The following is a 13,072-nucleotide window of genomic DNA, read 5'->3' as shown; positions in this document are numbered from 1 at the left end:
TAGGGACCCACCGAGACCCACAGGGACCCATAGGGACCCACTGAGACCCACCGAGACCCATAGGGACCCATAGAGACCCACAGAGACCCATGGAGACCCATAGAGACCCCATAGAGACCCATAGGGACCCATAGAGACCCATAGAGACCCATGGAGACCCATAGAGACCCCATAGAGACCCATAGAGACCCATAGACCCCATAGAGACCCCTAGAGACCCCTAGAGACCCCCTAGAGACCCATAGAGACCCATAGAGACCCCATAGAGACCCATAGGGACCCACCGAGACCCACAGGGACCCATAGGGACCCACTGAGACCCACCGAGACCCATAGGGACCCATAGAGACCCACAGAGACCCATGGAGACCCATAGAGACCCACAGTGGGACCCATAGTGGGACAGGGACCCACATGGGACCCCAAATTGGGACCCACAGCGGGACAGGGACCCACGTGGGGACCCATATCGGGACCCCCTATAGTGACCCCATAGCAGGACAGGGACCCACATGGGACCCCCTATAGGGCCCCCCTGAAAACACGAGCTGGTGACACCGGGGGCGCCAAAATCACCCGAAAACACAAAATCTGGTCCCCGGGGCCCCGGATCCCCCGCGCACGTCCCGGCCGCGCCCGTTCCTGCAATTATCACCCGTTAATTACCAATTCCAGCCGTTTCTAACGCACGACGCACCCGCCCCAAGCAGCGACCGGCGGCGCTCGTTACAACTGGCGGGGTTGGTTTAATTGCTGCGTTTGTCCCGCACGTCGTTCATTAAACACGAGCTCGTTGCCTCCCCACGATATTTCGCTTCGTTTTCCGCCTCGTGCCGCGCGGAGGGACCGAAATCCCCGGAATCCGCCCCGGTTTGGCGGGTTCGTTGCGGCGACCGTGAACGGGGGGGGCGGCTTTTGGAGCTTCGTCAGCGCGGGTGGGAACTGGGCGGCTGCGCTGCAGCCGTGGGGGCCCCGGGTCGTGATGGGGACCCCGTGACAGGGACCCCGTGACAGGGACCCCGTGACAGGGACCCCGAGTCGTGACAGGGACCCCGAGTCGTGATGGGGGCCCCGGGTCGTGATGGGGACCCCGTGACAGGGACCCCGTGACAGGGACCCCGAGTCGTGACAGGGACCCCACATCATGATGGGGACCCCACACTATGATGGGGACCCTGTGACAAGGACTCTGGGTCGTGACAGGGACCCCGAGTCGTGATGGGGACCCTGTGTTTTGATGGGGACCCCGTGACAGGGACCCCGTGACAGGGACCCCGAGTCGTGACAGGGACCCCACATCGTGATGGGGACCCCGTGACAGGGACCCCGTGACAGGGACCCCGGGTCGTGACAGGGACCCCACATCGTGATGGGGACCCCGTGACAGGGACCCCGAGTCATGACAGGGACCCCGAGTCGTGATGGGGACCCCACATCGTGATGGGGACCCTGTGACAGGGACCCTGAGTCGTGACAGGGACCCTGAGTCATGATGGGGACCCCACATCGTGATGGGGACCCCACATTATGATGGGGACCCCGTGACAAGGACTCCGGGTCGTGACAGGGACCCCAGTCGTGATGAGGACCCTGTGTTTTGATGGGGACCCCGTGACAGGGACCCCGTGACAGGGACCCATGACAGGGACCCGGAGTCGTGACAGGGACCCCACATTATGATGGGGACCCCGTGACAGGGACCCCGAGTCGTGATGAGGACCCTGTGTTTTGATGGGGACCCCGTGACAGGGACCCCGTGACAGGGACCCCATGACAGGGACCCCGAGTCGTGACAGGGACCCCACATCGTGATGGGGACCCCGTGACAGGGACCCCGTGTGGGGCCCATCAGGGGCGGGGGGACCCCCTGGCCCCCCAGGTCACCCCGTGTCCTTCCTGTCCCCCATGTCCCCCCATTTCCCCCAATGTCCCCCTGTCCTCATGTCCCCCCCAGTCCCCCTATCCCCATGTACCTCTCATATCCCCCTGTCCCATGTCCCCCCGTCCCCCTGTCCCCCCAATAACTCCCATGTCCCCCCTGTCCCCCCATCTCCCCCCCGTCCCCCCCATGTCCCCCTGTCCCCCCCATCCCCATGTCCCCCCAATAACTCCCATGTCCCCCCATCCACCCCCACGTCCCCCTGTCCCCCCCCGTCCCCGTTTCTCGCCGTTTTCGCCCCAAATTCACCGCCCGCCCGCTGGAGGCGCCGCCTCCGGCTCCCGCCGCCCGCCGTGACGTCACTGCCGCTTCCCGCCAGCCTGGCGCCCGCTCCGCCACGTCACGGCCACTTCCGGCCCGCGCCGCGTTCCCGCCCCCTGAGCCCCGCCCCTCCCCGCGAGGCCACGGCCTATCCACCCCCCTTTCTCCGGCCCCGCCCCTTTCTCCAGACCCCGCCCCTCCACAGGCCCCGCCCCCTGGTCCGTCACCGGATCCTCCCGCCCGGCGCCGCCGCCGCCGGGACCCCCGGAACCCCCTGACCCCGGACCCCCGGACCCCGGAACCCCCGGCCCCGGAACCCCCGGCCCGGAACCCCCGGAACCCCCGGCCCCCGGCCCCGGACCCCCCCGCCCCGCCCCCGCCCCGGCCCCGCCATGTGGCTGTTCTCCCGGGACCCGGTCCGGGATTTCCCGTTCGAGCTGGGCCCGCCCGACCCCGACCCGCCGGCCCCGGCCCCGGCCCCGCTCTGGCGGCAGCTGCGGGGGCGCCGGAAGGTGGGAGAGCGGGGGCGGGGCCGTGAGTCCGTGTCCGTGAGTCCGTGTGTCCGTGAGTCTGTGTGTCCGTGTGTCCGTGAGTCCGTGTCCGTGTGTCCGTGTGTCCGTGTGTCCGTGTATCCAGATCCGTGTGTCCGTGTGTCCGCGTGTCCGCGTGTCCGTGTGTCCGTGAGTCCGTGTGTCCGTGTGTCCGTGTCCGTGTGTCCGGGTCCGTGTGTCCGCGTGTCCATGTGTCCATATCCGTGTCCCCTTGTCCCCGTGTCCGTGTGTCCGTGTCCCCCGTCCCCCAGTGTCTCCCAATCCCCGTCCCCCCCGTCCCCATGTCCCGTGTCCCCTGTCCCGTGTCCCCTGTCCCCACGCTGTCCCATGTCCCCACGCTGTCCCCTGTCCTGTGTCCCCACGCTGTCCCGTGTCCCCTGTCCCGTGTCCCCACGCTGTCCTGTGTCCCCTGTCCCCACGCTGTCCCCTGTCCCCACGCTGTCCCGTGTCCCCTGTCCCGTGTCCCCACGCTGTCCCCTGTCCCCTGTCCCCACGCTGTCCCCTGTCCCCACGCTGTCCCGTGTCCCCTGTCCCGTGTCCCCACGCTGTCCCCTGTCCCCTGTCCCCACGCTGTCCCCTGTCCCCACGCTGTCCCGTGTCCCCTGTCCCGTGTCCCCACGCTGTCCCCTGTCCCCTGTCCCCATGCTGTCCCCTGTCCCCACGCTGTCCCGTGTCCCCTGTCCCGTGTCCCCACGCTGTCCCCTGTCCCCTGTCCCCACACTGTCCCGTGTCCCCAGTCCCCACGCTGTCCCGTGTCCCCACGCTGTCCCCTGTCCCCACGCTGTCCCGTGTCCCGTGTCCCCACGCTGTCCCGTGTCGCAGGCGGACGGGGCCGCGGTCTCGGTGTTCGTGCACCACGTGGGGCCGGGGGACCCCGAGGCCACCGCGCTGGCCCGGGCGGCGCTGAAACGGCTGCGGAGCCTCCGGCACCCGAACGTGCTGGCGTTCCTGGACAGCATGGAGGTGACACGGGGGACATGGGGACATGGGGGGACATTGGGGACACCCGAACGTGCTGGCGTTCCTGGACAGCATGGAGGTGACACGGGGGACATGGGGACATGGGGGGACATTGGGGACATGGGGGGACATTGGGGACACCCGAACGTGCTGGCGTTCCTGGACAGCATGGAGGTGACACGGGGGACATGGGGACATGGGGGGACACTGGGGACACCCGAACGTGCTGGCGTTCCTGGACAGCATGGAGGTGACACGGGGGACATGGGGACATGGGGGGACATTGGGGACACCCGAACGTGCTGGCGTTCCTGGACAGCATGGAGGTGACACGGGGGACGTGGGGACACTGGGGACATGGGGGACACTGGGGACATTGGGGACACCTGAATGTGCTGGCGTTCCTGGACAGCATGGAGGTGACACTGGGGACATGGGGGGACATTGGGGACACCCGAACGTGCTGGCGTTCCTGGACAGCATGGAGGTGACACGGGGGACGTGGGGACACTGGGGACATGGGGGACACTGGGGACATTGGGGACACCCGAACGTGCTGGCGTTCCTGGACAGCATGGAGGTGACACGGGGGACATGGGGACATGGGGGGACATTGGGGACACCCGAACGTGCTGGCGTTCCTGGACAGCATGGAGGTGACACGGGGGACATGGGGACATGGGGGGACATTGGGGACACCCGAACGTGCTGGCGTTCCTGGACAGCATGGAGGTGACACGGGGGACATGGGGACACTGGGGACATGGGGGACACTGGGGACATTGGGGACACCCGAACGTGCTGGCGTTCCTGGACAGCATGGAGGTGACACGGGGGACATGGGGACATGGGGGACACTGGGGACATTGGGGACACCCGAACGTGCTGGCGTTCCTGGACAGCATGGAGGTGACACGGGGGACATGGGGGACACTGGGGACATTGGGGACACCCGAATGTGCTGGCGTTCCTGGACAGCATGGAGGTGACACTGGGGACATGGGGGGACATGGACGGGCTAAGGGGACATTTGGGGGGATGAGGGGTCACGGGGGGACGAGGGGACTCGGGGACCTGGGGGCACGTGGGGGGGCCCGGGGGGGCCCCCGTGTGACGCCCGTTGTCCCCAGACGGAGCAGAGTCTGTACCTGGTGACAGAGGAGGTGACGCCGCTGAGGCGGCACCTGCAGCTGCGCCCGCCCGCGGGGGACACGGGGGAGCAGGAGGTGGCCTGGGGGCTGCACCAGCTGCTGGTGAGGACCCCGGCGGCCGGGGGACCCAGGCGTCCGGGGGACCCGGGAGTCCGGGGGGACCCAGGAGTTTGGGGGACCCAGGAGTTCAGGGGGACCCAGGAGTTTGGGGGGGTGACCCAGCATTTCGGGAGGGACCCAGGAGTTCGGGGGGACCCAGGCGTCCGGGGGACCCAGGAGTTCAGGGGGAGCCAGGAGTTCAGGGGGACCCAGGAGTTCGGGGGGGTGACCCAGCATTTCGGGAGGGACCCAGGAGTTCGGGGGGACCCAGGCGTCCGGGGGGACCTGGGAGTTCGGGAGGGACCCAGGAGTTCGGGGGGGTGACCCAGCAGTTCGGGAGGGACCCAGGAGTTCGGGGGGACCCAGGCGTCCGGGGGACCCGGGAGTCCGGGGGGACCCAGGAGTTCAGGGGGACCCAGGAGTTTGGGGGACCCAGGAGTTCAGGGGGGGACTCAGGATTCTGGAGAGACCCAGCATTTCGGGAGGGACCCAGGCGTCCGGGGGGACCTGGGAGTTCGGGGGGACCCAGGAGTTTGGGGGACCCAGGAGTTCAGGGAGACCCGGGAGTTCAGGGGGGGACTCAGGATTCTGGAGAGACCCAGCAGTTCGGGAGGGACCCAGGAGTTCGGGGGGACCCAGGCGTCCGGGGGACGCAGGAGTTCAGGGGGACCCAGGAGTTCGGGGGGTGACCCAGCATTTCGGGAGGGACCCAGGAGTTCGGGGGGACCTGGGAGTTCGGGAGGGACCCAGGAGTTCGGGGGGGTGACCCAGCAGTTCGGGAGGGACCCAGGAGTTCGGGAGGGACCCAGGCGTCCGGGGGGGACCCAGGCGTGCGGGGGGTGTCCCCAAGGCCGTGTCCCCCCCAGACGGCGCTGTCGTTCCTGGGGGGCTCTGGGCTGGTCCATCACGCCCTGGGGGTCGACGCCGTGTTCGTGGACCCGGGGGGGGACTGGAAACTGGGGGGGCTGGAGCGGGTGGCACCGGCCACCGAGGGGGGGCCCCCGCGTCCCCCCGGCGTCGCCCCCCAGCCACACGACCCCCCCGAGCTCAGCGACCCCTCCCGAGGGCGGGGGGAGCCCTGGTGAGTGTGGGGGACAGGGGGGAACTGGGGGACAGGGGGACATGGGGGGACGTGGGGACATATGGGGACATGGGGGATATCGGGGACATGGGGGGCTATGGGGGGGCATGGGGACGGGGGGGAACAGGGGGACATGGGGATATGGGGGGACGTGGGGATATGGGGGGACATGGGGGGCTATGGGGGACGGGGGGGAACAGGGGGACGTGGGGGGACATGGGGGAGCTGTGGGGTCATTGGGGGTCATGGGAGGACATGAGGGGACACGGGGGGACACGTGGGACACGGGGACATGGGGGGGCTGTGGGGTCGTGTGGATCAGGGGGTCCCGGGGGGGCTGTGGAACACGGGGGGTCCTGGGGGGGTCCGGGGGGGCTCAGGGTCCCGTGTCCCCAGGGCGGGCGACATGTGGCGCTTGGGCTGCGTCATCTGGGAGATCTTCAACGGGCCCCTCCCCCGGCCCGCGGCGCTCAGGGACCCGGGAAAGGTCGGGACCCCAAAACCCGGGACCCCAAAACCCGGGACCCCAAACCCACCTGGGACCCCAAAACCCAGGACCCCAAAACCCGGGACCCCAAACCCACCTGGGACCCCAAAACCCGGGATCCCAAACCCACCTGGGACCCCAAACCCACCTGGGACCCCAAAACCCGGGACCCCAAAACCCGGGACCCCAAACCCACCTGGGACCCCAAACCCACCTGGGACCCAAAACCCGGGACCCCAAACCCACCTGGGACCCCAAACCCACCTGGGACCCCAAAACCCGGGACCCCAAAACCCGGGACCCCAAACCCACCTGGGACCCCAAACCCACCTGGGACCCCAGAACCCGGGACCCCAAAACCCGGGACCCCAAACCCACCTGGGACCCCAAACCCACCTGGGACCCCAAAACCCGGGACCCCAAACCCACCTGGGATCCCAAACCCACCTGGGACCCCAAAACCTGGGACCCCAAAACCCGGGACCCCAAACCCACCTGGGACCCCAAACCCACTCGGGAACCCCAACCCCCAAACTCCAGGACCCACACACACCCTGGGACCCCCGAAACCCACCCCAGGACCCCAAACCTATCCGGGACCCCAAACTCTGGGACCCCAAAGCCACCTGGGACCCCCAAACCCTGGGACCCCCAAACCTCCTGGGACCCCCCAGCTACCAGGGGCCCCTCTCGAACTCTTGGGTCCCCCATATCCCCGTGTCCCCCTGTCCCCCCATTGTCCCCATGTCCCATGTCAACGACCCCCCCTCCCCCGTCCCCCGTCCCCCCATTGTCCCCATGTCCCATGTCAATGTCTCCCCATGTCAATGTCCCCATGTCCCATGTCAACGTCCCCCCCGTCCCCCGTCCCCCGTCCCCTGTCCCCCCATTGTCCCCATGTCCCATGTCAACGTCCCCCCTGTCCCCCGTCCCCCGTCCCCTGTCGCCCCATTGTCCCCATGTCAACGTGTCCCCCGTCCCCCGTCCCCCGTCCCGTCCCGCAGGTGCCGGGCTCGCTGGTCCCCGCGCTGTGTGAGCTGGTGGCCGCGGATCCGTCGCTGCGCCCGGGCCCGGAGCAGCTGCTGCAGCGGCTGCAGCGCCCAGGAGCCTTCCTCAGCTGCGCCCTGGTGCGCACCGCGCTCTTCCTCACCGAGATCCAGGTGAGATCGGCGTCATCATCACCTTCATCACGCCCTTCATCCCACCCCCATCCCCGTCCCCGTCCCTTCCTCAGCTGCGGGCTGGCGCGCACCGCGCTCTTCCTCACCGAGATCCAGGTGGCAGCCCCGTCATCGTCGTCATCATCCCCATCTTCATCCTCATCTTCATCCTCATCACCATCCCCTCCTCACCCTCATCCCCTCATCATCCTCTTCATCCTCTCATCATGCTCATCTTCATCCCCATCCCCATCCCCTCCTCACCCTCAGCCCGTCCTCAGCCTCATCTTCATCCCCATCTTCATCTTCGGCCCCATCCCCGTCCCCTCATCCCCATCTTCACCCTCAATTTCAGCCCCGTGTTCATCCTCATCTTCATCCCCGTTGTCACCGTCGTTTCCACCCCCATCCGTGTCCCCTCGTCCCCATCTTCATCCTTTTCATTCTGGTCCCTGTCCCCTCATCCTCATTCATGTCCCCTCCTGTTCATCCCTGTCCCTCTATTCCTGTCCTTGTCCCCTTTTCTCCCCATGTCCCCGTTGTCCCCACGTCCCCATGTCCCCATTGTCCCCATGGCCCCCAGCTCCGGGACCCCGCCGAGCGCCGCGCGTTCCTGCAGACGCTGTGTCCCCACGTCCCCATGTCCCCATGTCCCCCAGCTCCGGGACCCCGCCGAGCACCGCGCGTTCCTGCAGACGCTGTGTCCCCATGTCCCCATTGTCCCCATGTCCCCATTGTCCCCATGTCCCCCAGCTCCGGGACCCCGCCGAGCGCCGCGCGTTCCTGCAGACGCTGTGTCCCCACGTCCCCATGTCCCCATGTCCCCATGTCCCCATGTCCCCCAGCTCCGGGACCCCGCCGAGCACCGCGCGTTCCTGCAGACGCTGTGTCCCCACGTCCCCATGTCCCCATGTCCCCATGTCCCCATGTCCCCATGTCCCCCAGCTCCGGGACCCCGCCGAGCGCCGCGCGTTCCTGCAGACGCTGCCCCAGGCCCTGGACGCCCTTCCCGGCCCGTTCCTGCGGCACAAGCTGCTCCCGCGCCTGCTGGGGGCCCTGGAGCTCGGCAGCGCCGACGCCACCGCGCTCAGACCCCTGCTCAAGGTCAGCCCGGGGCCCCACGTCACCCCACGTCACCCCGGGTCACCCTGTGTCACCCCCGGGTCACCCCCGGGTCACCCCACATCACCCTGGGTCACCCCCAGGTCACCCTCGGGTCACCCCAGGTCACCCTGGGTCACCCTGTGTCACCCCTGGGTCACCCTGTGTCACCCCTGGGTCACCCCGGGTCACCCTGTGTCACCCCTGGGTCACCCCAGGTCACCCTGTGTCACCCCCGGGTCACCCCCAGGTCACCCCACGTCACCCTAGGTCACCCCCGGGTCACCCCACGTCACCCTGGGTCACCCCCAGGTCACCCCTGGGTCACCCCTGGGTCACCCCAGGTCACCCTGTGTCACCCCCGGGTCACCCCCGGGTCACCCCACGTCACCCTGTGTCACCCCTGGGTCACCCCGGGTCACCCCAGGTCACCCTGTGTCACCCCCAGGGTCACTGGGGGACATGGGGGGCTGGAGCTCGGCAGCACCACCCAGAGTCCAGCTCAAGGTCAATGTCACCCCAGGTCACCCTGGGTCACCCTGGGTCACCCCCTGGGTCACTGGGGGACACGGGGGGACGTGGGGGGCTGGCAGCGCCAATGCCACCGCGCTCAGAGCCCTGCTCAAGGTGAGACGATGTCCCCGTGTCCCCCTGCGTCCCCCCATGTCCCCGTGTCCCCTCGCAGGTGGCGAAGCTGCTGGACCCCCCCGAGTACCAGGAGCGCGTCGTCCCCGTCCTCGTGCGGCTCTTCGCGTCCCCCGACCGCGCGCTGCGGATGCAGCTGCTGCAGCAGGTGGGGCCCGGACGCCGGGGTCCCCTGTGCTGTGGGGCCCGGACACCTGGGTCCCCTGCGCCGTGGGGTCGGACACCTGGGTCTCGGTTTCTTTGGGTCCCAAATGGGTGAATCCTGATTTCTGTGGGCCCCGGACGCCTGGGTCCCCTTTGCTGTGGGGCTAGGACACGGGGCTCCTGAGTTCTATGGGGCCTGGATGCCTGGGTCCCCCCACCTGGGGGGGTTTGGGGAGCTCTGGGGGGGGCCCGGGGGGGTCTGTGGGTCTGGGGGTGTCTGACCCGGACGCCGGGGTCCCCAGCTCGAGGACTACGTGGAGTTCCTGCCCACGGCCACCGTGGACACCCAGATCTTCCCCCACGTCGCCCGCGGGTTCCTGGACACCAACCCGGCCATTCGCGAACAGACCGTCAAGGTGGGGCCCCCCCGGCCCCCCTGGGACACCCCACATCCCCCCGGACTCCTGGGTCCCCCCCCAGTCCCCTGGATCCCGCCACCCACTGGGATCCCCCCAGACACCTGGGTCCCTCCGAAGGGTGCGGGTGTCCAACCCCCCAGACCCCCTGGCTCCCCCCCAAATCCTGGGTCCCCCCCAAAGTATCTGGGCCCCCCCTAGATGCCCTGGATGCCTGGGTCCCCCCGGTCCCCCCCAACCTTTGGATTCCCCCAAAATCGTGGGTCCCCTTAAATACCTGGGTGCCCTGACCCCCGTGTCCCCCCGGACGCCTGGGTCCCCTGACCCCCGTGTCCCCCCGGACGCCTGGGTCCCCCCTGACCCCCGTGTCCCCCCGGACGCCTGGGTCCCCTGACCCCCCGCGTCCCCCCGGACGCCTGGGTCCCCTGACCGCCCCTCCCCCCAGTCCATGGTGCTGCTGGCGCCCCGGCTGGGGGAGGGGCTGCGGGGGGGCAGCTGCTGCGGCTGCTGCTGCGGGTGCAGACGAGCGACGCGCTGGGGCCCCTGCGCTGCAACGCCACCCTGTGCCTGGGCAGACTCGCGCCCATCCTGCCCCCCCAGGTGAGAAACGGAGCCCCGGACCCCCCTGAGCCCCCCAGGCCCCCCTGAGCCCCCCTGAGCCCCCCAGGACCCCCCTGAGCCCCCCAGGCCCCCCGAGCCCCCCTGAGCCCTCCAGGACCCCCCTGAGCCCCCCAGATCCCCCTGAGCCCCCCAGGACCCCCCTGAGCCCCCCTGAGCCCCTGAGCCCCCCAGGCCCCCCCTGAGCCCCCCTGAGCCCCTGAGCCCTCCAGGACCCCCCTGAGCCCCCCCAGACTCCCGTGAGCCCCCCAGGACCTCCCTGAGCCCCCCAGGACCCCCTGAGCCCCCCAGGACCCCCCTGAGCCCCCCAGGCCCCCCTGAGCCCCCCAGGACCCCCTGAGCCCCCCAGGACCCCCCTGAGCCCACCTGAGCCCCCCAGGCCCCCCTGAGCCCTCCAGGACCCCCCTGAGCCCCGCTGAGCCCCCCAGACCCCCCTGAGACCCCCAGGACCCCCCAGGACCCCCCTGAGCCCTCCAGGACCCCCCTGAGCCCCCCTGAGCCCCCCAGACCCCCCTGAGACCCCCTGGACCCCCCAGGACCCCCCTGAGCCCCCCAGACCCCCTTAAGCCCCAGGACCCCCCAGACCCCCCAAACCCCCTGAGCCCCCGGACGTGTCCCCATGTCCCGCTGTCCTGTCTGTCCCGCTCCCCCCGTGACCCCCAGCGGTGCCCCCGTGTCCGTCTGTCCCGCAGTGCTGCCGTGTCCGTCTGTCTGCTCTGTCCTGCTCTGTCCGTGATTCCTTCCCCCGTGTCCGTCTGTCCCGCAGTGCTGCCGTGTCCGTCTGTCTGCTCTGTCCTGCTCTGTCCGTGATTCCTTCCCCCGTGTCCGTCTGTCCCGTAGTGTCCCCGTGTCCATCTGTCCCACTCTGTCTGTGACCTGTGTCCGTCTGTCCGCAACCCATGTCCGTGTGTCCCGCAGTGCCGCCGTGTCCATCTGTCCTGCAGTGTCACCACGTCTGTCTGTCCGCTCTGTCCATGACCCCTGTCCATCTGTCCCGCAGTGTCACCATGTCTGTCTGTCCCGCAGTGCCGCCGTGTCCTGCTGTCCTGTCCGCTCTGTCCATGACTGTCCCGCTCTGTCCGTGACCCCTGTCTGTCTGTCCCGCAGTGTCACTGTGTCTGTCTGTCCGCTCTGTCTGTGACCCATGTCCATCTGTCCCACTCTGTCCATGACCCATGTCCGTGTGTCCCGCAGTGCCACCGTGTCCGTCTGTCCCGCAGTGTCACCGTGTCCATCTGTCTGCTCTGTCCGTGACCTGTGTCCATGTGTCCCGCAGTGTCACTGTGTCCGTCTGTCCGTGACCCGTGTCCGTGTGTCCCGCAGTGTCACTGTGTCCGTCTGTCCGTGACCTGTGTCCGTGTGTCCCGCAGTGTCACTGTGTCCGTCTGTCCGTGACCCGTGTCCGTGTGTCCCGCAGTGTCACTGTCCGTCTGTCCGTGACCCGTGTCCGTGTGTCCCGCAGTGTCACTGTGTCCGTCTGTCCGTGACCCGTGTCCGTGTGTCCCGCAGTGTCACTGTGTCCGTCTGTCCGTGACCCGTGTCCGTCTGTCCCGCAGTGTCAGTGTCCGTCTGTCCGTGACCCGTGTCCGTGTGTCCCGCAGTGTCAGTGTCCGTCTGTCCGTGACCCGTGTCCGTGTGTCCCGCAGTGTCAGTGTCCGTCTGTCCGTGACCCGTGTCCGTCTGTCCCGCAGTGTCAGTGTCCGTCTGTCCGTGACCCGTGTCCGTGTGTCCCGCAGTGTCTGTGTCCGTCTGTCCGTGACCCGTGTCCGTGTGTCCCGCAGTGTCAGTGTCCGTCTGTCCGTGACCCGTGTCCGTGTGTCCCGCAGTGTCAGTGTCCGTCTGTCCGTGACCCGTGTCCGTGTGTCCCGCAGTGTCAGTGTCCGTCTGTCCGTGACCCGTGTCCGTGTGTCCCGCAGTGTCAGTGTCCGTCTGTCCGTGACCCGTGTCCGTGTGTCCCGCAGTGTCTGTGTCCGTCTGTCCGTGACCCGTGTCCGTGTGTCCCGCAGTGTCACTGTGTCCGTCTGTCCGTGACCCGTGTCCGTGTGTCCCGCAGTGCCGCCGTGTCCTGCTGTCCGCGCTGTCCCGCTCTGTCCGTGATTCCTTCCCCCCCGCTCGCGCCGCCGCCGTTTCCGGTTTCTCGTTCGCCCGCGGCTGCTTCTCCCCCCCGGAGCTGGCGGGGGGGGCGCTGCCCCCCCTGTGCGCCCTGACGTGCGACCCCCACCCGGGGGTCCGGGAGCAGGTGGGCAGATGGGGGATGGGGGGAGGAATATGGGGGGGATGGGGCGGAGTGGGGGGGATGGGGGGGAAGTGGGGGGGGCGGGGGGATGGGGAGGGGGGAAGGGGGGGCTGGAAATGGGGGGGTGGGAGATGGGAGGGAGAATGGGGGGGATGGGGGGGGATGGGGGGGGTGGGAATGGGGGGTCTCTGCGATTGGGGACTGGGGGGGTGACGGCCGTGAC

At 68.9% G+C, this 13,072-nt stretch overlaps 1 protein-coding gene across 1 annotated transcript; it reads left to right on the top strand.

The window, feature by feature from the left end:
* Nucleotides 1–2,422: 2,422 nt before the first annotated feature.
* Nucleotides 2,423–12,900, top strand: SCYL1 (SCY1 like pseudokinase 1; the record flags this gene model as incomplete). The annotated part of the gene is given in 12 exon segments (XM_065658037.1): nt 2,423–2,712; nt 3,574–3,714; nt 4,842–4,964; nt 5,828–6,042; nt 6,439–6,529; nt 7,534–7,689; nt 8,635–8,793; nt 9,476–9,583; nt 9,882–9,995; nt 10,441–10,483; nt 10,486–10,595; nt 12,667–12,900. Coding segments are annotated over 12 exon segments (1,614 nt in total), but the record flags the coding sequence as incomplete, so codon positions are not given.
* Nucleotides 12,901–13,072: the final 172 nt, after the last annotated feature.

The sequence above is a fragment of the Caloenas nicobarica genome, unplaced genomic scaffold (genome assembly GCF_036013445.1).
Source record: "Caloenas nicobarica isolate bCalNic1 unplaced genomic scaffold, bCalNic1.hap1 Scaffold_417, whole genome shotgun sequence".
NCBI classification, from domain to species: Eukaryota; Metazoa; Chordata; class Aves; order Columbiformes; family Columbidae; genus Caloenas; species Caloenas nicobarica.
The sequence above is the reverse complement of the archived record's forward strand: the minus strand, read 5'-3'. Positions and strand labels throughout refer to the sequence as shown.